This window comes from Dipteris shenzhenensis, chromosome 5 (genome assembly GCF_047967505.1).
Source record: "Dipteris shenzhenensis isolate YYH24624 ecotype China chromosome 5, Dip_SZ_1.0, whole genome shotgun sequence".
Classification (NCBI taxonomy): domain Eukaryota; kingdom Viridiplantae; phylum Streptophyta; class Polypodiopsida; order Gleicheniales; family Dipteridaceae; genus Dipteris; species Dipteris shenzhenensis.
The window spans coordinates 37,627,398-37,654,741 of NC_141600.1; the positions used below are offsets into that span (position 1 = coordinate 37,627,398).

At 45.8% G+C, this 27,344-nt stretch overlaps 1 protein-coding gene across 2 annotated transcripts in view; it reads right to left on the minus strand.

Moving 5' to 3' along the window:
• The window catches only part of LOC147901978 (cytochrome b-c1 complex subunit 6-1, mitochondrial-like), a 51,222-nt gene extending 25,029 nt beyond the window's left edge, over positions 1-26,193 (minus strand). Inside the window, exon 1 of one of the 2 annotated variants that reach the window (XM_087375201.1) lies at positions 26,061-26,193. In XM_087375201.1, the coding sequence (XP_087231327.1) occupies positions 26,061-26,062 (2 nt within the window). In that variant the 5' untranslated portion in view covers positions 26,063-26,193. Of the gene's footprint in view, positions 1-25,806; positions 25,875-26,060 lie in introns of those variants that run through there. The other variant, XM_087375200.1, reaches the window with a different exon arrangement.
• Between the last annotated feature and the right edge of the window lie 1,151 nt (positions 26,194-27,344).

Sequence of the window (27,344 nt, forward strand, 5' to 3'; positions counted from 1 at the left end):
CGAGCATCCACACCAATGCAGAATGCAAAAAGCTATTGCTAAATACTACACAATCATGTCAGAGTGATCGACTACACATCAGTATCATCATCATCATCATCATCATCAGCTCATCCAGGTGGATGAGACAACGGAAGCATGAAGTCGGTGATAGAGTGTTGTTGGCTGCTCGTGGGCATGGTCTTGTGTCATCTGCTAGTCATAGCTCTATGCCTAACAAGGGCTATCGTGACCCCTGTCGATCGACCTCCGACTCTAAAAAGAGAGGCCCAAGTGTAATTTGTTCGTCAACCCTCTGTCTCAGCTGTCGTGTCGCTGGCTTTAGATCTTGATCGTGTCGAGGCCTCATAGTATGGGAGTCCACATGCTCTGGCTGGAAAAACTCCATGACCGAGCTCTAAGAAGAGTCTACCAAGAAGGAGGTCTGCTCTTATCTTCGAGATCGAAGTACACGCTCGCTGTGCCAAACTGCCTCATGGATGAAAGCCGCCAAGCATCTCTGGTCTAGATGGGAGACTCGAATCTCATAGAAGACTCGGCACCTGAAAATGAAATGCTCCTCTGACTCGACCTCCTGTGTGTTACATAATGTGCATATGCGCCTCTCCCGAGGTAGACCCTCTGCCTTACCACTCTCAATGTGCAATCTATGCAAAGAGACCCGAAACTGCCTAATAGAGATCCTCAGTGAGAGGGTGTAAGTGGATCTGTGTGTATCTTGGTGGGTCAATGAAACCCTCCTCTGTGATATGTAAACAATGATCCCTGTAGAAGTTGAGCTTCACTGGAAGCTCGCTCGGTCCCAACCAGGCGGACTATGTGTAGCCATAAAAGATCCTCGCGGATGATCTGGTTGACCTCGTGTGACAAGAGAGGAGAGAACGGCGGATCCATGCTGTACTGGAAGGGAGGAAGTCTGTCCATGTGGAGCCCCAATTCCTCAAACCATCTCTCTGTGCGTGCATACCAACATCTATGGTCACCTGATGCTGATAGTGCCATAGAAGAGGACAATGCTAGCCAAGGTAATCTGTTGCGTCCAAAGTGCAATCTACGTACCCCCTGACCCGGTATAGATAGGTGATAACCCGAAATACTGCATCCAACTGTAGTGGGGATGACCCAAACTCAGCCTAAATAATCTGGTGAGGGACGGACGGCTTACCACGGATCATAAGTAATAGCATGAGAACCCATAACCGCTCCACACAGGCCCACTCTATATTTGACAGATCCAACCTCCAACAAGGGCTGCCGTACATCCCTGCTGGACGGACCAAGGAGCCAAACAGCAATCCCTTGGTCCGTGGATCCTGAAAGTGTAAGCAGAAGCACTGCCTCTCTAATCTTGCCAATGAAGCATATCCCTTGCTTAGGCGGGCCTCCATCATGGGTCTCATAGTGAAGATAGGTCCAGTGAAAATAACCCCAAGGTATGTATATGACGAAACAATCTCAATAGGCGACCCGTCAAACGTGAACTGCTCCCGGTGCATAACGGCTTGAGATGTATTAAAGATCATGACTTTGGTTTTATCAAGGTTAACCTTCAAATCATGGGACTCACAAAAGGACTGCAGTGCATCAAGGTGTCTTTCGAGGCTCTCTGCTGATGAAGATAGAGTGCCACGTCATCTGCATATAGCAATATCCGGATCAACGTGCCAGCTAGAGAGCACCCATCCCCCCCCAATGTCTGCATAACTGTCTCAAGCTCGTCAATGTAGAGGCCAAACAAGGTAGGATGATGCTCACGATCTCCTCTGTCCACCCCGACCCTACCCGGAGTCTGCCTAAGACTCTCGTAAGTGCCATGACAGCCCAAATGATCTCCTGGTCATACCCCAGATCTTGTAGAGGTCGGACGAGACAGGCTCTCAGAACCGTATCAAAGGCTTTGCGGAAATCCACAAAGAAACAATCTACCCTCTGCTTTAGTGCCCTCGCCTCCTCGATGATACACCGGAGTGTGAGAATGAGGTCCATGGTCACATGATCGCGTCGGAATCCTGCCAGTTCAGATGCTCTAAGTCCCCGGCACTCTGCGAATCGACTGACCTCAGGATCAAGCACTTATGCATAAATCTTAGACATGACATATCCAATCATAATGGTCATGTAGTTCTCCAATCTCATAGGATCCCCTACCTTGTGGATGAGTAAGAGTGTGTTGACAGTCCAGGTGAGTGGAAACCCAAAACAAACAGCTTCATTACAGAGCTTTACTAAGATCGAGGCTAGGAGATTAATCCCATATGCAATGAATTCAGTGCATGGGTCCTCATGATCTTTCGCTCGGCCATTACGGCATCCTTCACACCCTCTCTAGTGAAGAGTGTGCAAGATGTGTGAGAAATTAGGAGCTGGCTGATTTGAGATGGGATATCATAAAGTGTGCGTGCATAATTATGCCACAGACTTGAGACTCAGTGAGTGGTGAAGGGGACTACCCCTCTAGAATCTCCGCCAAAAGTCCTTAGAGTTGTTACTAGACAAAATATTTAGTAGTTCTTCCTTGTTTCGGCGAACGAAATCCAGCTTCTTCCTAAGCACCAATCAACGATACTCACGTAGCGTCCTTGTTCGTTCGGTAGGTGGTTTTTGGTTTCGAATCTAACTTGACGGCATAAAGCCATGCACTCATCATCATACCAACTATTACGAGGGATGGTCCTAGGTGGGGGTGGACAGATGGAGCGAGTTTATTAAAAGTCTTCAGAACACCAAAGGGTCTATGAGACTAAAAGAACGTGATACAATGAGCTGAGGGTTGGAACCTCTAAGTGAGCATCAACACCCATGACAAATACAAAAACCCATAATCATAACGATATCGATACATACAGAGCACTCTCTAAGCTCATGGAGAGAATGGAGGGCTGGCAGTGCTGTGGTGATCATCTGGAAGCTGGGGGGGATGTTAGGCCTAACAAAGTGTCCACGATGCGCAAGGCTACTGGGTCGAGGTACATAGCAGATTAGGGGACCTTCTGTTCGTGCTTACTGGATTGGAGGCATGGCCGACATGAGTGATAGTGACACTTGTTCGTCACAGGGCATACATAGAAGACTCACGGCGGACCACACATACCGATGGCCCTCAGTGCTCCATCGCAGGGTTTATGTTGCCACGCTACTAGAGAGTCTGACGTGTCTCCCACTCTGGTCCTCGAATCGATCGTCTCCCTAAGCCCTACTGGTCGGTGCTATTTGGCTGGAAACACTCAATGATCATGCCCTATGTGGAGTCTAGCTCTACACCATGATCTCACTATGTGGCTTGAGCAAATGCTCCATGTGTCAGACGACCTCATGGATGAAAGACACCACGCATCTTTGATCTAGGGAGGACGATAGAAGACTTGATCGGTGTCCAAAACCATCCCTAAAGAGGCATTGATAGCGACCTCTGATCCCGACTACATCTCCTGATGATCGCATAGGGTGCAGATGTGACCCTCTATGGGCATGCTTGCCCTCCGCCCATCCACTCTCGATGCGAAGTCGGTGTGATGAGACACAAAACTGCCCGATAGATATCCCGAGAAGTGGGGAAGGTGGATATGTGTGTATCCTCGTGGATCAATGAAACCCTTTGCTGAAATTTGCAAGCGATGGTCTCTGTAAAAACTGAGCTTCACGGGGAGCTCTTGGGGTTCCAACAAGGGCCTAAATGTGTGTAATTGTAAGAGATCCTCTCAGATGACCTGGTTCACCTCATGATATGTTAGCGAGACGAAAGGACAATTTGTCTATGTGGAGCCTCAGGCTCTCCAACACACCTGCATGTACGTGCATACTAGCATCTCTAGTCACCCTCAGTTGCCAGTGCCATGGATGAGGACAAGGCCAACCATAGTAGCCTGGGTCGCCCTCTAGTGCAAGAGCCATACTCCCTGATGCGGTAGATATACGTGATACCTGAGAACACTGCATCAAGCTGTAGTGGGGATGCTCCGAACTTTGACGTGGGAGTGGATCATCCGTGATAGCATGAGAACCTGAAGCCTCTCAACTCAAGCCCATTCTGATCCGGCCCCCAACAAGATCTCCCATCATGACGGCTGCCAACAAGGAGAGGAGAGTTGAAGGGGAGAAGCAGACAGTTGGAGAGAGAGGAAAGAAAAGGAACATGACGATGTTTAGCAAGGGTGAAGATCGGTAGCAACAAGGTGCCGCAAAGGCACCATCACAAGGGTTCATTGAGGAGCTCTCAGCAAGGTAACATCCAATTCCCAAAAGATTCAGAGGCTTGGTCACTTCTGTGACAACAGCAAAGCAATCTAGACTACTATCATTGAAGGAGTTGGGGCCGATGGTAAGGGAAGAAACAGCAAGGGAGAAGACGTACAACGATGACAGTAGAGATAAAACCTATGTTGCTATGGGTGAAAGAAAGGCGGGTAGACAGGTTGAGTCCACGAAGAAAAATCTTCAAAGGAGGGGAACTGTTCTAGTGGTGAAAACAAGAAGAAGAAAAAGGAACAGATTGAAAAATGAAAATTTTGTAATGTTCCCCCTCTCCAAATTGTGATAGAAAAGGCGGTTGATTTCCCATTCTTTAACTCCTTTATGCTCCCAAAATAATATCAAGCATTTAAGTGAGATCTGGAATTGCAGCAGAGGAGAAAACTCATATTTGCAACTTTTTTCTAATCCTAAGTAGCACAATCAACAAGAGTAGTCGTACATAGTCTACAAGCTTCCAAGCTTCCTTTTACAAAATCCGCTTCAATTTTGGTTGCAATTTGTCATCAAAAAATGAGGCATTCGCGTTTGTGCAATGAATTGCACTTAATCTTAGCAAGAGATTATCCCATGTCAAGTGGCAACGGAATTGCAGGTCTTGTGCTCATTTTGGTTGCAATTTGATCAAGTTTTCATCACAATATGATTTCTGTAAGTGATTAGAGGATCACTGATGCATACAAGGTCGAGGGGTCATCCACCTATCTAGAAGAGTCAAAATTGCCCCTTAGATCTTGACTTTGGGAGATTATATCTGGAAAACGGTAGGGGGAAGATGAGAGAAAGGGAGAGAGAAGAGCAAAAAGGAGAGAGAGAATCAGAGTAAGAAGGGCTAGAAGAGAGAGAGGAAGAGGTGGGAAGGAGGGAAGGAGAGAGAGAGAGAGAGAGAGAGAGAGAGAGAGTAGGCTGCAAGTAGGAGAAAGGACGAGGGAGAATAGATAGGATTAGATGTCACATCAAAAGTGTACAATGAGTGGTGGATGGGGACTTATGTAGTCCCTCCACGTTTCCCACTAACTCTAGCTAAAGGGCCAATAAAGTAGCCCTTTTTCCCCCTTCATTACAGCCATCCCTTCCCATAGAATTTGGACCTCAAAATTACAGGTACCGGCTGCTACACAAGGGTGTTGGGACAGCAAAGTCATTCTGATCAGCCTGGTAAAAGATATGGGTACTCTTGAACAATACTCTTGGGCTGCCATGACTGTTCATCCTCTTGACATCCTTTCCATCTTATGAGGTACTCAATATATACCCAGTTGCCGAGTACTCGATCTCCAAAACCGTGCACGGGAACATAAACGATATGACCCTCCTCATCCATAGGTGGCAGCTCTAGAAGTATCTGCACATGCTAACCTACATGTGTTTCAGCAAAGACACATGAAACACATTGTGAATCTTGGAGGTGCTTGTTAGCTCCAACTGATATGCTACCTCCCCAATCTTGTGGATGAACTTGTAAGGGCCATAATATTGATGAGCAAGCTTTGCGTTGGTATTACCCTTCAATGAAACATAACGATTCTTGTGGAGACATAAATGCACATAATCTCCTTCTTTGAAGACCAAATATCTCCTATGTTATCCGCATATTTCTTCTACTTGGCTTGGGCATCCTCATATTCTTTTTAGCCAATTGCAGAAGGGCCTCCATCCTTTCCAAGTCATCTCATGCTTGCTGATTTTTCACAACAGTGTCGGCAATCGAGGAAGGCAATCCCACTTACATTGCCTCAAACGGGCTCATGCCAATAGCGAGATACTTGGTATTGTTGTAGCAAAATTCAGCATGTGCAAGCCACTTATCCCATGACCTCAATGTACATGACAAAAATTGCCTCAAGTATTCCTCCACCCATTTGTTCTTTCTGATTGTCCATAAGTCTCAAAATGGTATGCAATGCGAGGTGTGAGTAAAGTACCCACTACTATAAATAATTCTTGCCAAAAGTGACCCATAAATTTTGCATCCTCGTTGCTTTGGGAAAACCATGGTGCTTAAACACATGATCAGTTAACTACCAAACCACCTGTGATGCTGAATATGAGGCCTTAGTGGGTACAAGGTCATTGTCAGTAGGGATGTTGTTTTCGCTGAAAATGTGCCTTTACCTTGGCTGGAATGCAAAAAACAGCCTACTGTTGATTCCTCAGATGTCTTTGATACATTGTTGTCTCTCTTTCAGTCGCCCACAAATCCAGAGCAGCCAGTGCAGAGTGTTGTGCCATACACTTCTACCAGTGCACATCCTCCACCAATAGCTCCTGCTCAGCCTGATATGCCTTTAGTTTATGATTATGCTGTTGAGCAGGCAATTGCACAGGAGAGTGCTGTCATTAAACTGCAAAAATCAGTCCCGAGATGCTTTTGGACACACTCAGGGACAACAAACAAGCTGAGCGTTTGCCAGCCCGCACTAGAGGTGCGCATAAACAAAAGCATGGCAACTATTTGGCTGTAGCTTATGCTGCTACTGCTTGCAATGAGGAACCTTTATGTCACAAGGATGCCTTTGACAGCAAGGAATGGATGGATGCCATGAAGCTTGAGCTTGAATGCATTCATGCAAGCAACACCTGGGAGTTGTGTGACTTGCCAGCAGGCAAGCATGCAATAGGTACAAAGTGGGTCTACAAGGTGAAAGGAAAGCTGATGGCAGTGTTGACCACCTCAAAGTCCGCTTGGTTGCAAAGGGATATGCACAGCAGCACGGCATTGACCTTGAGGAGACCTTTGCTCCCACCTCCCGCATTACTACTATCACGTGTGTTATTGCTATGGCATCTCATCGGCATTGAGAGGTTCATCAGCAGAAAATCAAGACTGCCTTCCTTTATGGTGATCTTCAAGAAGAGGTCTATGTCACTCAGCCACCTGGTTTTGAGCAATTAGGTTTTGAAAATATGATTTGCCGGCTCGGAAAATCCCTCTATGGCTTGAAGCAGGCAACCTGGCCATGGCATGCGAAGATACATACATTTTTGACAGCCCGTGGCTTTCAAAACAGCCCAACCGGGGCCACTCCTTATGTCCGAAAGATGCATCAGAAATTTTAATCCTGATTTTATATGTGGATGACATGCTTATCACTAGGCCAAATATGGAACAAATTGCAGATTTCAAGGTTGATTTACAGCAGTCTTTTGCCATGACAGATATGGGCCAGTTGCACTATTATTTGGGCATACAACTTGCATATGTTGAAGGGGCTATAATGATGAGTCAGTCCAAGAATATTGGATCGCTTCGACTTCGAGGATTGCATCAGTATGCCATTTCCCAGCTCAGCAGGTACATGCACAAGCCTAGTATGCAGATTGGCAAGCAGTGAAGCGGGTCTTTCGATACTTGAAGGCCACGCAGCATTTGGGTTTACTATATGGTTCAGAGGCCCCACTTGTTTTGCATGCATTCACGGACGACTGGGCAAGATGTTACAAGACTAAGGTGTCACACAGCAGCAACTGTTTTTTGCTTGGAGCTTCATGCATCTCTTGGTTCAGCAAGAAGCAACCTACTGTTGCCACATCCAGTTGTAAGGCTGAGTACAGAGTAGCTTTCACACTTACAGTAGAGTGTGTTTGGCTTCGCAAGTTACTTGCAGATCTTGATATCATTCAGCCTGGCTCTACTGTGATCTACACCGACAGCCAGAGTGCTTTGGCGGTTGCTAGAAACCTAGTGTTTCATGGACGCACAAAGCATATTGAGGTCCACTATCACTATGCTCGAGAGCGAGTGTCTGGTGGAGACATCCAATTGTCCTATGTCCCCACCGAGGACAACTTGGCAAATCTTTTCACAAAAGCTTACCACAGCCCAAGTTTGAGGTATTTTGACATGCTTTACACTTGGCTCCTTTTGTTACATGAGGGATCACTCTGTACGCATCATAGGTTGCTATATCCCCTTGGGACGAATACGTGCAACCATGATGTAGTTTCCAGGTATTCCTGAGATATTTACAGTAAAACCAGACTGACCGGTGAAAGACAGCTATGACTTCAATCTTCCCTAGTACCTGCAACAATTAATTAAAGCGCACCACCATGGTACCCATTAATTGTTAGCGCTTTCAATGCAAATAACACACTGTGGACTAATCCTAGTCACGGTGGGCGTCCCCACTGAACACATGTGCACATTTAAACAAATATATATACAAATAAACATATATATATTCTCTGGTTGACCAGAGTCAACACTCTTGATTATAATTAAAGAGCTTTGACCAAAGGTCAAGGCGCCTTAATTATAGCCAAGTCTCTCTAACCAAAGTTGGCACATCTTGGTTAATCAGGGTTAACCCTCTTGGCGCATGCCAAGTCTTGTTGACCGAAGTCAACACTCTCTGACCGCAGTCAAGTTTACTTGACTAAAGTCAAGTATCTTTGACCGTAGTCAATCCTTTGACCATTAAAATAACTCTTTGACCATAATTAACACATATAAAACTCTTTAATTATGATCAAATAAATGGTCAACTGTACTTTGACTTAGGATATTTACATTGTGGTGACATACAGACACTTCAGCCATACAATGGAGGGGGGTTTGTTAGCACTTAGCCCTGGTATGAGCCTTGTAGGTCTGGTCAATCCTATGAGTTGACTTCTTTGATCAACCATATGATTGACTTGGGGGCCATATACCTTTGTATTTCCCTCTCATCCTTTTGAGCAGTACTTTGTTCTTGCTTCAATCTATTGTTTGCCCCCTTTGCACTTCATTCTCATTCCATTGCTTCCCGCACCTAACACTACCCCCCTCTTGAGCATCAGGAAATGCTCCAGAGACACTCTGTTGACCCCGAATGAGCCCCAACCGAAGTCGGCTCAAGCTGAAATGCCTCTAGGTAGAGCTGCAACAACTGAGGTGAATCTGCCAATTCACCCTCCTCCATCCACTTCACATCAATAGCTGGATAATTTCTGAATTTAACTAGATAGCAACGGATAACTCTACCTTTTACCTTGTGTTCCTTGTGTGCCAGAATTTCATAAATCTAGAAATTCATTTCCGTAGGCTGCAACACCCTATTCTCATAAGCAACGACCCTTCCATTCCTGCACAAGAACTCCTCCAGTGCTGTTGCCATATGCATCACACTGGACAGCCAAGGGCTTTCTCAACTCTGGCAGGGTTAGGACATGGTCAGAACACAACTTTTCTTTCAGCTCTTCAAAAGCTGCAATTTCTTTGGAAGTCCAACGAAAAGATACCCCTTTCTTTTGAAAAGCATGCAGAGGTAAAGCAATCTCAGCAAAGTAACAAATAAACCTCCTATAGTACGAGCATAACCCAAGAAAGCTCCGTACTTCATGGATGTTCCTGAGTGGTGGCAAATTCTTGATTGGTTCAACCTTCGCCGAATCCATCCGAGCTCCGTCTTCGGATATGATATGCCCAAGAAAGTGAATTTCTTGCATGAAGAATTCACTTTTCTTTGCATTAATGACCAGCTTTTGCTTTCTCAACTCTTCAAACACGCACTAGATGCTTTCGATGCTCTACTTCATTTTTTTACTAAAAAATGATGTCATCGAAGAATGTGCCCACAAAGGACCTGTGTTCTCTAAAAATAATATCCATCATTCAATTGAATGTGGCGGGAGCATTGGTTAACCCGAATGGCATGACAAGATACTCATAAAGCCCACAAGTGGTCCTGAAAGCGGTCTTGTGTACATCTTCTGGTCGTATGCGGATCTAATGGTACCCGTTCTTCAAATCAATGCAGCTGAAAATGGAACACCCTCAAGTGCGTCCAAAATATCATCAATTCGAGGAATGAAAAACGTTCTTCACCGTGATCTTGTTAAGTGCACGGTAGTCGATGCACATTCGCCAAGATCCATCCTCCTTTTGCACCAAAAAAACAGGAGAACAGTACGGGGAGAAACTGGGCCAAATTAGCCCCTTCCGCAGCAATTCATTTACCTGGTTCAATATTTCTTCCCGTTGAGCTGCGCTAACCCTGTACAGTGGTATATTCGAAGGGCTACTACCTGGCATAATATCTATAACATGGTCTTCGGGCCTCTCGAGCAAAAATTCCCCTGCTAAAGACTCAGAAAAACAATCTTGAAACTGAAACAAGAAATCTGTCCGCTCTTTATCCAAACCAGAAAGAGGCGGCTGTTCATCTTCTCTCTCTTTTTCTTTGGCAAATATCAAATACGTAGAAATATGCTTTTTCATTACTGAAGTAATTGTAGAAGCAGATGCAACCAGAATGAACTCTCCTTTGAGTTTTACATCAAGCACATGAGTCTTTCCCCTGTGAGTCAGGTTAACTGTTTTATTGAAAGTATTAACAATAACCCAAAGATGGTAACACCATGGAATGCCCAAAAGCACATCACAACCATTGAGAGGCATGATGTAAAATTATTTGGTATCAACATAACTCTGGATATGAAGACAGAGCTTCCCAATGATCGGAGTGACGGATGTACTCGGCCCTGTAGCAGCCATGTCTGCTTGCATGAGTGAACCCATTTCTTATGGGCATATACCCAGCTTACCTACTAACTCAAGAGAAATAAATTTTCCTTAGCACATGGGTGAAAGAAAAATAGAGCAGACTGCTGGTCATGAACTTTACCCCAATCAATCATGGTTGTTAAGACACTCGTGTCTTATGATAAGACACTTAAGACACTTAAGACACGTGTCTTACCTTAAGACACCTTTAGACACTCTTGCGTTTTTTTTTTTTTGGGTGGGTGGGGAGTAACAACACACATTGAGTTTGACTTAGCCATGCTATCATTGATGGTGACTTTGGATCTAGCAGTGGCAGTGACCTCATAGATTTAGATTAGGATGAATCTTCAGAGATTTGAGTCTTGAGAGTCGAAAGCTTCCTTTCAATTATATGTATCAAGATGCAGTTTTCATTCATGTCACATGTGACAAGATTCAATTGTCAATTTAAACCTTTAAGTACTCAAAACTTGTGAGCTCTTTAGTCGTGAGTCTTAACTTTAACTTTTAAGTCTTGAGTGATGAGTCTTGACTCTTAACTACATTGTACAAGTGCATTGTTTCTTCTTGCATTATTTAAGTGTAGCTTATTGTACTTCTAGAATCTAGCAGCTAGCTATGCTAGCAAGTTGTACATTTGTATACTTATACATATATTAATTAAATATTTATTATTATAACCACAATGGAGTGTCTTACGTGTCTTATCTTTAAGACACTTTAGACACTCGTGTCTGAAGCGTGTCTAACGTGTCATCTTCATGTTTCTTTTTAGTAATCATATCAAGCACAAGGCCTACAGATGGCTTTTGCTTCATCAACTTTGGGTACCACCTTCTGGTCATCTTTATCCTCCAAAGGCAGCTTTCTTTTCTTCTTGTACAGGCATTCATGCACCTGATGGTGCTCTTCCCTGCAATAGACACATCTATTCTGCTCTCTAAGGACTTGATTCTTCTCTTCCGTCAATCTGGTAGGCCATGACCTGAGAATACGCCGCTGTCCTGCAACCAAAGCAGCTCTTGAAGGTCTACCAAATTTCTCCTTCTGTTTGAACTCTTCCTTCCTTTTGAACTCTTCTTTCTTGTTGCCCTTAAGACCACTAGTCTTGCCCTGTAGCAAAGCATAAGCTGTATTGGCATTTTCTATCAACTAAGACATGTTAGAAACCTTGGACTTTGTGCAAAAGTCTCAAATTTCCTTTGGCAATCCACAAAAATATTTCACTACCTGCTCAGACAATGGAACATGCCGATAGGAACTGACGAGCAACAGGGCTTCCAAAATTTCTTGTTATATTCTTCCGGATTGCGGCAACTCTCTGCATCCAATTTATGACAAGTAGTCATGATGTCAACTTCAACTGTAGTGGTCAACCATGCAACTGAAAAGACCTGCTTAAACTCTACCCATGTGGTGGGTGCTCTCCCTCGCAAGAGAAGATTTGTCCACCATTGCGAAGCATTTCCCTTCAAGAAAGTGGCAGCTTTTCGAATTTTGGACAACTCCGTAAAATTCCCACCTGAGTAGGCTGCATCAAACTGCTGAATAAAAGTAAGATCTTTCAACCTGTCTTGACTCCCATTAAAAGTCCGCTGATCCACCCTCTTTATAGTCCTTCTGCTTCCCCTTGGGTGTGAGATTATCATAGGCAAGTGGCTGTAAATACGGGGGCTGCATAATATTACCAAGATGAGTGGCATTCTGCCCACTACTCACAGCAGGATTGACCATACCTAGTCCCATTACATTCATTCCAGGCATTCCCGAAAAATTTCCCATCATGCTGGGCATAGCAGTCTGCATCCCTAGCTGCATCCCAATGTTACCATACATGATGTTAGGCATCATAGCAAGCATATCTCCGAACATATGTCCCAGATAGCCTTGCATGCCAAGCGGAAATCCAAAAGGGAAATTTCTAGGCATCCCCATGCCTTGCTCAGGTTGTCAAACCATCACCTGAAATACTGAACCTCCTCCGAAATAACCTGTGGGCATAGAAGATGGAGGGAAAGTTTGTTGTCTCGAACCGAAAAATCGAAAGCTCTGGGGATTTCCACCCATACATGATGTAGGAGGCATTGCGCCAGGCTGCTGAGTCTTCTTCTTCTTGTTGTTCTCAGGCTTCAAAGGGGCATTCACCAACTCTGCAAAACGTGGATCTTGCATCAACTTCACAAAAGTCTGAACGGCTCCCTGCAACTGTGCCCTAAACCGTTCATCTGCATTTGGCTCCTCAACTTCTTCCTCTTCATGTTGAGAACCCTTAGTGGCATGCTCTTATTAAACGGGATGTTCCTCATCTTCCTCCCACAATGCAGTATAATCAAAAGACCCCAATTTCTCCTCACCATCAGTGCTATGTGCCATGGCTGAAAATTTCTCTAGGCTGCAAATTTATTACAGCAAGTAGTATTTGCTGTCCTGACCCAAACAGAACCACCGGCTCACCCTCTTGAAGAAAATGGCAATGTCCCAGCAATGGAACCACTGAAACCGGCCTTCGAAAACTCCAAAAGGCAGTGAACAGGCAATAACCAGCAAATACATTATTTCCAGCCACTTAGAACTTTCCACAACAAACTAGAACAACTTAGAAAACAACACCCAAGAGCTAGATCGCCCTCGTCCTACACCAGACACCAAATTGGCCCTAAACTTAGCGCCCCTTTCGGTATTTCTTTATCTTTTATTCAGAAGGCATTCAAATACAAAGAAAGCACTGTCGTACATCAGCCCAAAGACAGCCAAATGAATAACCATTCATTCTGCTAAGATTCCGTCCAATGTTTGGCTGTAAGTCACAGGGGTGAGGGTTCCAAGGTGTGATCATTGTTTCTGTAAGCAGCAAATCTTTATCTAAGACCATTACTGGGTAAAGCTGGTCGCTTACGTGATCGGGGCCAAAGCCTCATTCGTTTGGTAGATTTCATTGAGTTCATTGTGTACCATAGAGCAATCCGTGAGTGGTGTATAGAAGTTCATTCCTAGCCCCTGTGAACATTTTGGTGAATGTCTTAAAAAGGGCCTCTCTAACCGATGAAGTTGGTGTCCACTTGCTTTTGCCATTCCTGGCGGTCTCCCAGAGGAGTTCATTGTGTACCATAGAGCAATCCGTGAGTGGTGTATAGAAGTTCATTCCTAGCCCCTGTGAACATTTTGGTGAATGTCTTAAAAAGGGCCTCTCTAACCGATGAAGTTGGTGTCCACTTGCTTTTGCCATTCCTGGCGGTCTCCTGGAGGAGGCTCAATGCAAGACCAGAGCCACCGTGACTCCCGTGGGACGTGTCCCAGGTCTAAACAATGACGGGAGGTCCACCAGAGTGATCTGTGTGTCCCCTCGATGCCTCGTGTGTCGTGCTACAATCGTCGGGTCGGGGTCTCTGTCACGTCTGCGGCTAGAGACTGGACGATCAATATCACTCGATGGGAAGAACTTTGTGATTCTGCTCTAAGAGGTGTCTGGTGGTGTGACCAAGCGTCGTCGCCTAAGTAAGTACTCTCTGTGTCGGACCCCCTCGTGAATGAAGGCCGCGAGGCATCTCTGATCCGGGTAGGCGAGGACTCTGGAAAGGGGCCCGAAGCCGTCTCTGAAGAGACAGTGGTAGCGACCTCAAATCTCATAGTACACTGGGCACTTGAAAATAAAATGCTCCTCTGACTCAACCTCCTCACAGTCGCACAATGTGCATATGCGATGCTGCTCTGCCGCTCTCTATGCAGAGGCGGTGTAATGATACCCGAAACTATCCGATGGAGATCCGTAGTGAGTGAGGCATGGGTAGCTCAGTATACCCCGATGGTGTGATGAATTCCTCCTCCGAAATACGAAGACAATGATCTCTGTAAAAGCTCAGCTTCACTGGAAGCTCCCTCGGCTCCAACCAGGTCCTAAAGGTGTGTAGCTGCAGGAGATCCTCTTGAATGACCTGGTTGGTGTGTGGCCCGATCGGGATAGTGGGTGGGAGTACCAAAGGGCATCCAAACTGTACTGAAAAGGAGGTATCCTATCGATGTGAAACCCCAGTCTCAGAAACCATCTGTGAGTCCGTGCATACCAGCGTCACTCGTCTCCCTCTGCTGCCAAACTCATGGAGGAATCGAGAGCCAACCATGGCAACCTCTGTCTCCCTCATGTGCAGTTCCCATATGATCTAACCCAATGTAGATATGTGATGGTTTGAAAGGCTGCATCTAGCTAGAGTGGAGAAGCACCAAACTCGGCCTAAATGATATGATATGGTACAAATGGTTTCCCCCGGATCATCCGTGAGAGCATAAGGATCTGCAGATGCTCCACCTGTGTCCACTCTATATCTGACATGTCAGATCCCCAACAAGGGCTGCCATACATACCGACTAGTCAGACCAAGGAGTCGAAGAGAACAGCCTTGGTCTGAGGGTCCTGGAAGTGGGAGTGGAAGCACCGTCTCTCTAGCCGAGCCAGTGAGGCACATCCCCTGCTCAGTCTGGCCTGCATCACCGGTCTCATCGTGAAGATCGGGCCGGAGAAGATGACCCCCATGTAAGTGTATGAGGATATGATCTCAACTGGTGACCCATCGAAAGTGAGCTGCTTCCGGTGCATGTTTGCTCGAGACGTGTTAAAGATCATGACCTTGGTCCTCCAAATCATGGGATAAACAAAAAGCCTGCAGTGCATCAAGGTGTCGCTGAAGCCCCTCCGATGTGGACGACAAGAGTGCCACGTCATCTGCATAGAGAAGAATCCTGATGATGATCTCGGCAAGTGAGCAATCGGTCCCTTCGAAAGCCCCCATGAAAGTCTCAAGCTCGTCGATGTAGAGGCCAAACAGGGTTGGTGATAAGGGACAACCCTGTTTGACCCCTATGGTGCTCAAGATCTCATCTGTCCAACCTGCACTTGTCCGAACTCGGCTTGAGACTCTCATAAAGTGCCATGACTGCCCAAATAATCTCTTGGTCAAATCCCAGTGCCTGTAGGCGTGTGATGAGTCGAGCTCGAGGTACTCTGTCAAAGGCTTTGCGGAAATCCACAAAGCAGCAATATATCCTCTCCTTCCGTGATCTGGCCTCCTCTATGACACTACTGATTGTGAGTATGTGATCCGCAGTCTCATGGTCTCGCCTGAAACCGACCTAACCCTCTGTTCTGAGCCCTGTCATCTCTGCGGACAGGAGGCTGACCGACGCATCCAATACTATTGCATAGATCTTGGACATCACATGTCCAATCATGATAGTCCTGTAGTTACTCGGGTCCATGGGATCCCTTGCCTTGTGGATGGGAGTGATGGTGTTGAGTGTCCAAGTGTGGGGGAAGCCAAGGCAAACAACATCATCGAATAGCTTTGCTAAGATCGGGGCTAACGTGTCGATCCCATATGCGATAAACTCAATGCATAGCCCCTTGTGGTCCTTAGCTTGGCCATTGTGCAGTTTCAACGTCACCTCCTTGACTCCCCCTCTGGTGAACAACCTGCAAGTGGTGGGGCGAGGTGTGTGTATGAGATCCGGAGTAGAGGCTGGTGTGGAACCAAGAGGTGGTGGTCTAGTGGACCGTGTGGTGTGGGGAAAGACTTGGAGGGCAGCCTCGTGGAGTGTGCAACTAATCAAGGCAGCACGGTCCTCTATGACTGGTATGTGATCGATGTAGGTTAGGAGTCTATTTAGGCATCCAGAGTAGGCAGGGAAGAGGTTGTGATCAAAGTGTATGTCGTGGTAGATGTCGTGCGTCATATGTGGTGTGTGTGGTGTGGCTAAGCGTGAGGTGGCGATAGTGAAGAATAGGTATGTGTGATCAGCTCCTGGAGGGAGTAGTGGTGCTACGGTGAAGTCGGTGATACGTGAGGTGAAGGTAGGGGATCCCATGATGTAATCTACTACACTAGTGCCCCCTCCATGTGGGAAGCAAGTAAAACCACCTGAGGGCCATAGGTCAAGCCTGTTGTAGATGATGAGATCATGCATCCTACCCAGGTCAAGGAGTGCATGTCCATATGGTGTAACAGGCCCGTGTCTATCCAATGAGATCTTGGTCATACCTACTCCATCTAGATCCATGTCTGGTAGCATGATAGAGTCGTCTCGGAAGTCCAGGAGTGGTGCCTGGCGCGCGCTCGTCCTAGCGTTGAAGTCCCCAACAAGGAGAACTTCCCCGCAAGCTGAAAGGTCTAGGATATCTGGATGTAAGGGTGCCTGGCGCGCACTCGTCCTAGCGTTGAAGTCCCCAACAAGGAGAACTTCCCCGCAAGCTGAAAGGTCTAGGATATCCGGATGTAAGGGTGCATATGGCAATGTCTCACCCTCCTCTCGCACAACTCTGGCGAAGTGGGATGTGTCTGGCGGGAAGTAGCATATTGCTATGAAAAGGTCACGAGTGGCCGTGCGTCGGATTCGGATCCACATGAATCGAGAGTGTGCGTCCTTCCTCTCAACGGAGATGGCTCCAGCGAGGGAAGATCTGTACAATACTGCGACCTCGCCTGATCCTCGAACTCCTCTTGTATCCCTCGTCTCATCCCTGAAGGCTGACTCCCATGTGTAGCCACTGACTATCAGTAGTGGACGCTCTGGGCTCTGGTGTGTCTCTGTGTAAAAGACTATGTCTCGTCCTGTGTAAGATTCCGAGAAGTTCCTTGGGTCTGACCATAAGGTAACCATTACAGTTCCAAATGGTGCAGGCTAGGGTCTCGAAAACCTGAGTCTCATAGGCCATGTCCCTCTAGGAGGCACGGGTGGGAGCCCGACAGGTGCCGGTCAACAACCTACCATCTCGGACCACGGCCCATTTCCCCTCCTTGCGGGCAACATCCCACTGCTAGAGAAGAACTCATCGCTCCTCAATCTGTAGTGGTGTCAAATCCTCATCCATGGACAAGGTGGGATGCTCTTGTAGAGTGGCTCGACGTCGAAGTATCGCTAGTCGAGCATGTGAATCTCTAAAGCGAACGACTAGGGGCTGCTCTCGGTTGGGGTCTCTCCCAACACGCCATGCTCCCTCTATGCCGTGGTCGGGGACCCCCATGGTGGTGGTCACAAAGGCGATCGCCTGCTCCATGGGCGTCGTCGTGGTGCTGGTGCTGTCTCGTGTGATCCCTCGTATCCGGATGTTGAGGGTTAGCCGAGACCCACACCCTAACTAGACACAGAGCCCAATGTAGAGTCAAGGAGCATATGCCTAGCATGGTGACAGCAGAGATAAGGGCCTACTTAGATGCCCATTTTGCTACATGGAAGTTCGCGATTGCAATTTGCACCTTGCCATCAAACAAAGTATATGGAGAACGGTATCATGCCTCCCTTTGTCTCACAGAGGCTCATCCATCTCGTCCATAAAGGGAGGGATAGGTCCCTCAGCTCTCAATGGGCCTGATACCCTCCTTGGCATTGCCTATAAAATCTTGGCACAGGTTGTAAACCATAGACTTCAGCCACACCTACCCAATCTCATACATGACCATCAAGCTGGCTTCGTACAGGGCAAGAGCATCTTCATAATATCTTCTCATTTGGCATGGGCGAAGGAAATCCACCAGCCCCTGGGATTTTTTTTGCTCGACTTTGGGAAAGAATATGATTGGAGTCTTGTATAGCGGGCCTGCTCCTGGGTGTAGCGGGCCTGCTCCTAAGTGTAATGTGTCAGATCTCCCTGACGGGCCCGGATGCTGTGTATCTCAGCCAATAGGGAGTCCCAAGCATCTAGTGGGGGCCTAAGATATCCTGGTCCGGGTGGGAATTGGATCTCGAGAGGGTTGGAATGAAGGTGGGCTGCTGAGGTTGTACTGAGGGTGGGGACAATGTGATCTGGGTAGGGGAGTCGTGTGTAGGAGTAGCAAGGCCGAACGAGGCGATGAAGGGTGGCTGAGTGAGAGGTAGAGGGGATACGAGGGAGAAGTACTGTGGAGCCATGGTTGATGGGGCTAGTGATATCTCTAGACTCGAGCCCACGTGCTCCACCTCGAGCGTCTGTAGACTTTCCGTCCAGAATGATCCTCTCCACCTTGCTGTCTGGAAACCAGCCTAGGTGGGCAGCCTCCTGCAAGCTAGGTCTACAGCACAAGGTACTTCTTTCTCTTCCTGACTCTAGGCCCAAAGGTAGCCCTGCTGCTGCTCCTTCTGCTGGTGGACTGGCTGCTCTAGATGATCTGAATGAGGGCCTGGAGGCCCTCCTTTTATAGGCCCCCAAGGGGCTGGCAAAAACTGACCAGGCAGACCTAATCTGGCCAACCAAGTCTGCCATAAATGCCCCTTTTTGGGGCTCTCTTTTCCAGGGCCTTTGGCCCATACTTCTAGGGCCCTTTGCCCTTCAATCAAGGCAAGGGCCCAGCCCTATATAAAGGCAGGTCCTTGCCTACTAGCAGCCTCCTTTGCTGCTCCACCAGGCCGACCTGATATGCTGGTTCCCCTCGCCATTAATGCACCTTGTGCAGGCCCTTTGTCCCGCCACCTGTGCGCCTCTTTTTAGGGGCCTGTTCCAGCCCGTACATGCACACTTGCTGCGCCTCTGCCAGGCTGTTGTGCTGCCCATGAGGCAGCCCCCTCCCTCTCTCTTTTGTTGTCTAATCCCTGCCCTCATGGCAACCATCATGTTGCCCATGTGACCATCTCATAGATCCTAGGTCCAACCCCCCATGCTCTCCTCATATGGGGGCTTACAAATGAGGAGGTGTCCTCTCCAACACCCCCTCTCACCGACACATCTTGGCCCAATGCCAGCACGTCGATGACGATGCTCTACTGACTCCCGAGTCGTAGTTCTCTGGAACACTTCGATGTCGAATCTTTTCCTGGCTTTTCATCCAGTGGCTCTTGGTCCACCAGGTCTGGTTCCACTTCCGCACACCATCCTGGTACACAAGTCCATCTTTGGTAGCACCTCCTAGCACCACCTTCCGTCACATTCCTGCCTTCAAACTCGAGCAATCCAGCCGTCACGATCTTCCAGTTGTCCCCTCATAATGAGTGAACAACCTAGAGTCTTCCAAGCACCATGCTCTAAGGATCTGTTTCAACCCGTCCTTCCTTTGGCAAGGTCTGCAACAAATGAATATCTCTAGATAACCTGGACCACGAACTCTCACTGAGCTCTCAAGTAGGTACTCTTCTAGCTTCAGTACACTCTGCGTCCGATATTTGAGGAAGCACCCACACTTCCCCTTCTGCCTTCGAAGAATGCTAATTCCTTCCAATCTCACATTACCTGAGACAAATGAAGAGTAGTCTCTCTCCACAGCATGCTATAAAGGCTCAAATTTAGAACATCAAGTACATACCAGATCGTTGTACTGCCTGTGTGCTTGCTCTGAAAGCAAACCATAAACCTCATCGAGGCACATACCAATAGCCTATGTAATCATGTATTGTCCCCTTCTGAAGTACAGCATTTATATGAACATGAAACCCTAGGGTACTCCATGGAATCCACCCTCGTGTGGGTATCAGCAACCACGCACCTGGAAGATACCAAGCACTCCGTGCTGCCTTCACCTTCACAAAGGTATCTGACGACTCCTCAACCCACATCTCAATGTCAGACATCATCAGTGTGGTTTCTAGGTCGGCATATTTGACCTCAGTAACACACGGAGATGTCACCAAGAACAACTCTTCGATTACCACATTTGCTTTGGCTTTTGTGTCACCCTCTGAATCTGAGTCGGACTCCTTCCTTTTGTTTTTTCTTCTTTTTGCAGTCCTTCACAAAATGTCATGGCATGTCGCAATAGAAGCACTTCTTCTGCTTCCTCTTGGAAGTGTCCTCGTCATCAGAGTCGTCTTTCTTGGACTTGCCACCGTTAGGATTGCCCTTCCCTTTGCCAGCATAATCCTTCGCCAGCAACACCTTGTCGTCTTTATCGTTATTGTAGCGCTTCCCCCTAGCTTCTTCCTGTAGCAGTAATAGACCCAACTCCTCAAAAGTCAGAGGTTTGAAACTCCGTCCTGCTGTCAAAGTCGTAACAAAGCTTTTGAAACTCCGAGGTAGCCTCCTCAGTACCATCAAGGCCAAATGGCACGAGTCCACTTTTAACCAACTCATGCCAGTTGATCCCTCACCACCTTGACCTTCATTAAGCACCAAATCTCCCTCATCCATATCAAGGTTGTAGAGTTGATGCTGAAGAAGCAAGATTCGAGATGTGTTGTCTGTCACGTACGGATCCTTCAAAATGACCCATGCCTCTACTGACGTCTCGGCCATCTGGATGTGAGGAAGCACAGAGTCTGCCGTAGTCCCTATGATCAAAGACAGGGCATGGGCAACTCTGTCTTCCCAAGCTTCGAGCTCCTCTCCATCTACTACCATGAGTATATTCCCATGTCTATCCACCATGTCCTCCGAAGCTTTTGTCAGGAGGTTCAGGTAGAGAATCAATGAAAAAATATCCAGACCAAGCTGAATGACTTGAAACAAAGAAAAGGCGAACCCATAGAATATTTGTGCTGCAATGTGGGCCCTCATCAATCAACTGAGTATACCACTAGATGATTAATCCTTGTGTACCTGGATGCTTAATGGTTTGCGCATGGATTTGCGTTCACCCAAGATTGTGAATCAAATCAAGACATGACGAGTTCTTGAATTGAGCCATTGCCTTGGAAAAGAGTGGTACAACCAAGGCCAAGCTGAAAAAGAAAGGCGAGGAAAGTGAGGACCAAGACATATTGACATCAACAAAAAGAGACAACTTCAAGTCCAAAGGCGTTGCAAGAGCTAGGTATGCGAGAAATCATGTAACAAGTGCTTTCTACATGGGCTCACTGAGGATGAGTGCAAAACCAAGCATTATGACGCGTCTTCCAAGTGTGGACATGATTAGTGTTGGTATGCCAAGAAATGCATTGCGGGTGTCAACCAGGTGGCTCAGGAAACCAAACAAAAGACGAGCGCCCTCCAAGGCTCAAGCAAGACTAAGGAAAAGGAAGAGGAAACGGTGAGAAGGTCAGTGCCAAGATTGAGGGCCACCTAGGTTCAGATGCTTTTTGTGTGAAGAGGATGGTCATACTAAGACGAAATGCAAGTTGTGGTTGGAGCACATTAAGCTACTCAAGCGCAATGTTGAAATACGGGAGATTGATCCAGAGTGTTGAGTAGTCTTGTACGGAAGTAGTTAGCCACTCAGTCTCGCTCCTCACCCAATCAAGATGACGCTGTTAACCCCACCCATGATAAAGCGCAATGGACTCCAATGCTTCGAGGGTTGCCATGGGCAGACTCTTGGAATGCTCCCGTCGCCGAAGCTTTACTCATGACTTATGCAGTAAGTGACCACAACGTTTTCTTTGAAGAATGCTATGACAGTTGCTCCAACAAAAGCGTTTTTACTTCCGTCTGGGTCCAGGATGTCTCCGATCGTCGGCAACAAACAGTTGTTGGAAAGGTCACCTCCCCGTCTGTAAGCCCCCATATGAGGAGAGCACGGGGGGGTTGGACCTAGGATCTGAGAGATGGTCACATGAGCAACATGATGGTTGCCATTCTGTGTGTGCTCATGGCTTGGCTCCTACACCACCTCCCTTGCTCATGTAGGTCTTGCTTCTAGTCTTTGTTCTAGGACTTGCCGACCCGTTCTAGGCTTGCTCGTGGCTCGCCTTCGACTGTGTTGCGTTCCCAATCCAAGGCACGCCTCACCATTGCACTTGATGCTCAAAGACAATAAAGTGACAACTAAAGGGAAAAGTAACGAATCTTTGCAGCTTGTACACTAATATTCCAACAAGAAATTGACATCTGCCAAGGATAAGAAGACATTTTATGGCCTTTGATTTCAAAAGTTTGGCAAGTTGCATGGACAACAAACTATGAGCTACCACCCAGTTTGAAAAACAAGATAGAGATCCTTTTCCAAAAGGATAGGCACACAAAGCATAGGATAGCTTGGCAATGATGCATTCAGATTTCGTGGGACCCTTTGACACTAGGTCTTTGGGTGGAGCTATCTACTTCGTCACATTCAATGATGATTACTCCGTAAAAACTTGAGTGTACATGATGGAACAAGTGCTCTATTTTCAAATCTTCAAGGCACAGGTAAAGAATCAAACAAAATAGAGAATCGAAGCTCTCAAGTTAATAATGGTGGAGAGTGCAACACTGCAAATTCCAAGCCTTCATTGATTTTCACAAAAATGTGGGAGTAAGAGAATATACAGCAACATATACCCTCCACTAAAATGGGTACCTGAGAGACAGAGCAAGCCTACTCTAAAATGCACCAACACAATGTTGAGAGAGAAGAATGTGCCAAAAAAGTTTTGGGATGAAGCTATTACTTCAACTATGTATTTCCTAAACAAAGCATCTACCAAGGCTATCGATGGCATAACACTTGAGGCTTCCACATGTATCAATCCAATTATAAAACATATGTGCATGGACCAGATTAGACGAGGAAAATTTTAGATGCAAACTCTACTAAATATATCTGTGTGTGTCATGTAAAGGAACGAAAGCCATAAAGGCTGTATGGTATGCAAAAAGGAAACTGCTATTCAGCAGAAATGTCTTATCAAGCTGATGACTTTCAGGCTGGAAAATAGGAAAAACAGATGCCACTCTCTCTCTTGAAGACGAGGATGGACAGCCGAAAGCAAAGCTTGAATAACCCAGACATGTGGATAATAAAGACAAACAGGTTGAAAAGGAAAACAGAAATTGGTTGAAGAGAATCCCCCCCTTTCCTCCTGCGAAGGAACTCGCTATATGGGATCTGGGTCACATGAAGAATTCTAACATTATACAACTCCCTTAAATAAACAGAAAAGGACACGAGAGATCACAAAAGGTGAAAAAGCTGAATGAGAAGTATTCCCTTTATCAAAGGCAGCATTTTGTCATTGAGATGCAGGATGACAGGCAAGAATCTTGATCATTCTTAAAACCTATCAAAAGCAAAGAAGGGCAGGTTACCATGGGTCTAAGCATAATTCTATGATTAACAACAACACTAGGAAATTGTGTAAGTCACTAGAGAGAGAGAATGTCCTTGCCACTACCTAGATCCATAGGGTCAAGAAGGATTTTGAAGGCAATATTTAGAAATTCAAGGCAACAGTGGTGGCAAAAGGATATAGCCAAGTTGAGGGCATTGACTTCCCTAAAACCTTTGCTCCTGTGGCAAACTGAACACTATTAGGACATTGTGTTGTATTATAGGAGAAGAGTTCACCAATCTTCCAGATGGATGTTAAATCCGCATTTTTTGAATGGCTTTTTGGAGAAAGAGGTTTATATTGTAGAAAGAGTACAAGAATAGCTTACATGCAGACTAGAGAAAGCTCTATATAGGTTGAAATAGGCACCAAGAACATGGCATGCAAGAACAGACCAGCACTTGCTTCTGAAAAGGTTAAGAAACAGTTTTGCATATCTAAAAACAGATTTGGTGCTTGTGTTTTTTTATGTTGCTGATATACTCATAACTAGAAACAATAATGCACTAGTGACAGCTACAATGGCCGATTTATCCAAATCTTTTGAAATGACAGCTTTGGGACTATTGTTTGGGTATATAAATCTGGCAGCTTCAAGGCAGAAAGATCCTCTCATAGGTGAAATATCTCAAACACAGAGAATCTAAAGCTTCGAAAACTCGCATGGATGGTTGCAAGCTGACAGCTTATAAAGCTTACCCTTACTGAATGCCACCCCGTATAGGCAGCTTGTGGCCAGCCTAATTTAATTGACCAGTGCAAGGCTTTCCATAGCATATGCAATGCACAAAGTGAGTCAAATTACGGATCAACCACGGGGATCACGTTGGAGAGCAGCCAAGATCATCTTGTGGTATTAAGGTACCTTGCAGTATGGGTTGGTTTCTGGACATGTATTCATGTGTTCTCACTTGGATCAAGTGCAATCACTTGGGAGTAGTAAATAGACAAACATTTGCATTGTTTTCCATTGAAGTAAAATAAAGCAGCTAGCATGTTAGTATGTGAAGCAGCAAGGTTGAGGCTTCTTCTTAGAGAAATTGATAGGCCACAAATGCATTACTGTGTTTTGGTGATAACAAAAGCTGTATATTTGGCAAAGAATCATGTGTACCATGCAAGGACCAAGAACATTCAAGTGCGATTTCACTTCATCACGGCAAAGGTTGCATCTCAGGAAGTTGATCTGTATTTTTCTCTACAAATCAGCAAGTAGCATGGATATCTTCAACAAGCCAAGAATTTCGAGTGTGCAAGGCTGTGCAAGGACTGCATGATAAAAAGTGGATCAAATTTAAGGCATTCAAATAACTACTTGTGAGCCACTCAAAAAGATAGCATTCATTTCATGGTATGATAGAAGACAGAGCCTTTTGGCAATACTCATGTGCCAATTCGAGAGTTACTTTAAGCGGTGTACACAGAAATATTTGTTAGCTCAACTTGGTGGGTCAAATAGCAAAATATTCATCCAGTTTTATCTTTGAAACATTGCCAAGAGCTTAAGTAGAGGTTCCTCCCACACCACTATCTTAGGTAATCAAAGGATCAATATCTCAAGGCAACACAAAGATGGTTGGACACTATGTAAATTAACTCATCGACATTGCCATTTTATTGCAACACTTGAAGAAGAGCAAGCTTACGCACTTCTCGCAAGCTTTGAGGCGTTGACATCTAGGTATATAAGGAGTTACCAGCCCAAATCGTAAGATAAAGCCATTGATTTTGCACAATATTCTAAGATAATGAACAGAGGCCCAAAGGACCTAGCGAAACTCAGGAAAGAGCTAGTTCACACCACGCAAGGAGACAAAGAAGGCGGGGGCGGGGGTGAGGAGGGGATATGTATGGCACAGCATTCCGGTTGATTTTAAAAACAATGGAGAAAAGAAAACTTCCAACGATTTTTTCCCTTGTGCGCTCCTGATTACTTCTGTGCAAATGTTCCTATTAAAATTGCCAAATGCATTGAGCAAGAGCACATAGCTGTCCGTAAACTGCATAATGCAATAAACAAGGAAAGTAACTCGATGCTTATATAAACCGGTTACTCCACGTGGACAAATCAGCTTTATTAGTTAAATTAAAAACCTTGCAATCAGCAATTAGCTTGACTGGCGCAAGCTTTGAGAAGAGGAGCACACCAAAGCATGTATGCGCAGCAATTACTCTCCTTAAAAGTTCGTACGTAAGCAGGCCGTCAGCGCTAAGAAGCTGGCAAGGTGTTCAATTACCTATTGGAATTACAAATATCTTCCATGTAATACAGAAATCCATGCGGGGGAAACCACAAAAGAGCACGAGAAAGAGAGAAAAGAACCAATTGAAAGATAAAGGCATGCAATTCGAACTCGAAGATTATGTAGATGGCAAGAAAGGGAGCTGTTGGATCACTTACATTGTGGCAGACGACGCTGAGAAAAGGAATGGCTGGACACGTTTACGATCAACAATGGTGAAGAAGAAGGATCGAGAAAAACTCCAGAACGGATTTGAAAAAAATTAACTCCCTTCTTCAAATCTCACTTTCACGTCCGCTTCATTAATCAATGCTATGGCCTGCCCCTTTAAGGACGGCCTACAATGGCCCTTTGAATTCGGTTTGCTAGCCACGTGGCAGCGATGCGTTCTTTTAGTCTACTTAGTCTTGAAGTTAGTTGGTACCCATGTGAGAGATGTGCATGCGGAGTCGTTTCATGGAGAACGCTTTTATCCTTCCACAGCTTACAAGGTTCCCTTTTGCTTTTGCCTGCTTTTGTCTTCTCCAGTACGCCTTGCGATCACCTCTGCAAAGCTTCTGCCTCTCAGGAATCCCATCCACTTCCTTCTCTTCTTCTTTGACTCTCACGTCCGACAATAGCTCGCCAACTGCTCACTCACAGACTTTATGACAGCGTGTATTCTTTGGCTGCAGTGAAAAAAACAATGATACACAGCCAGATCGAACTGATAGCCTCTGTGTTCCATTTCTGCAACCACCAGCCCTCTCTGAAAGGCACTCTCTAGCTTAAGGGATAGTTTCTCAAGATGGTTGTCCTAGGATTGTCACGTGTGTTGAATTTCGTAACAGAACGCGCCAACTTAAAAATTTTCTGAGATGAAATCTTTCTGATGGCTTCGTGTTTTATCCAAATCTAGGACTTAGCTATCGTTATTCTCTGCATCTATATTGTTTTGAAAAACAAGTGATTGAAATTTCAAGGTTGAAGCAATTGCGAGTCGTGTTTCATAGAATATGTAACCGATTCATTCAGGGTCATTGTTTGCTTGGGTGTAGCCATTTTTTGTGAGGTTCAGGGACTTTTCTGTATATAGGTATCTTGCATGACCCATAAAATATGCATTGCTCAAAGGAATTCGACAAACTTTGTCTTCAAGTTGTAGTAGACATTCCAAACTTGAACATGAGAGCAAAAAATTATGGAATAAGTATTTGGAACGAGATCGTTAAAGCATTACAATTGCTATGTTGCATGTGAAGCATGCATCCTGAAGACTATAGGATATTGCAATTTATTCAAAAACATCAAATTTTTGTTCTATACATACATGCAACCAAGTAATCATTCTAAAGTACACTACGTGAGCTTCTCCTCAACCCAAGGACACACCTAAATGAGATCATTATGCATGGGTTAACGAGCCTCCAATGTTGTGCTAAAGTGATGCATACCCATTTGAG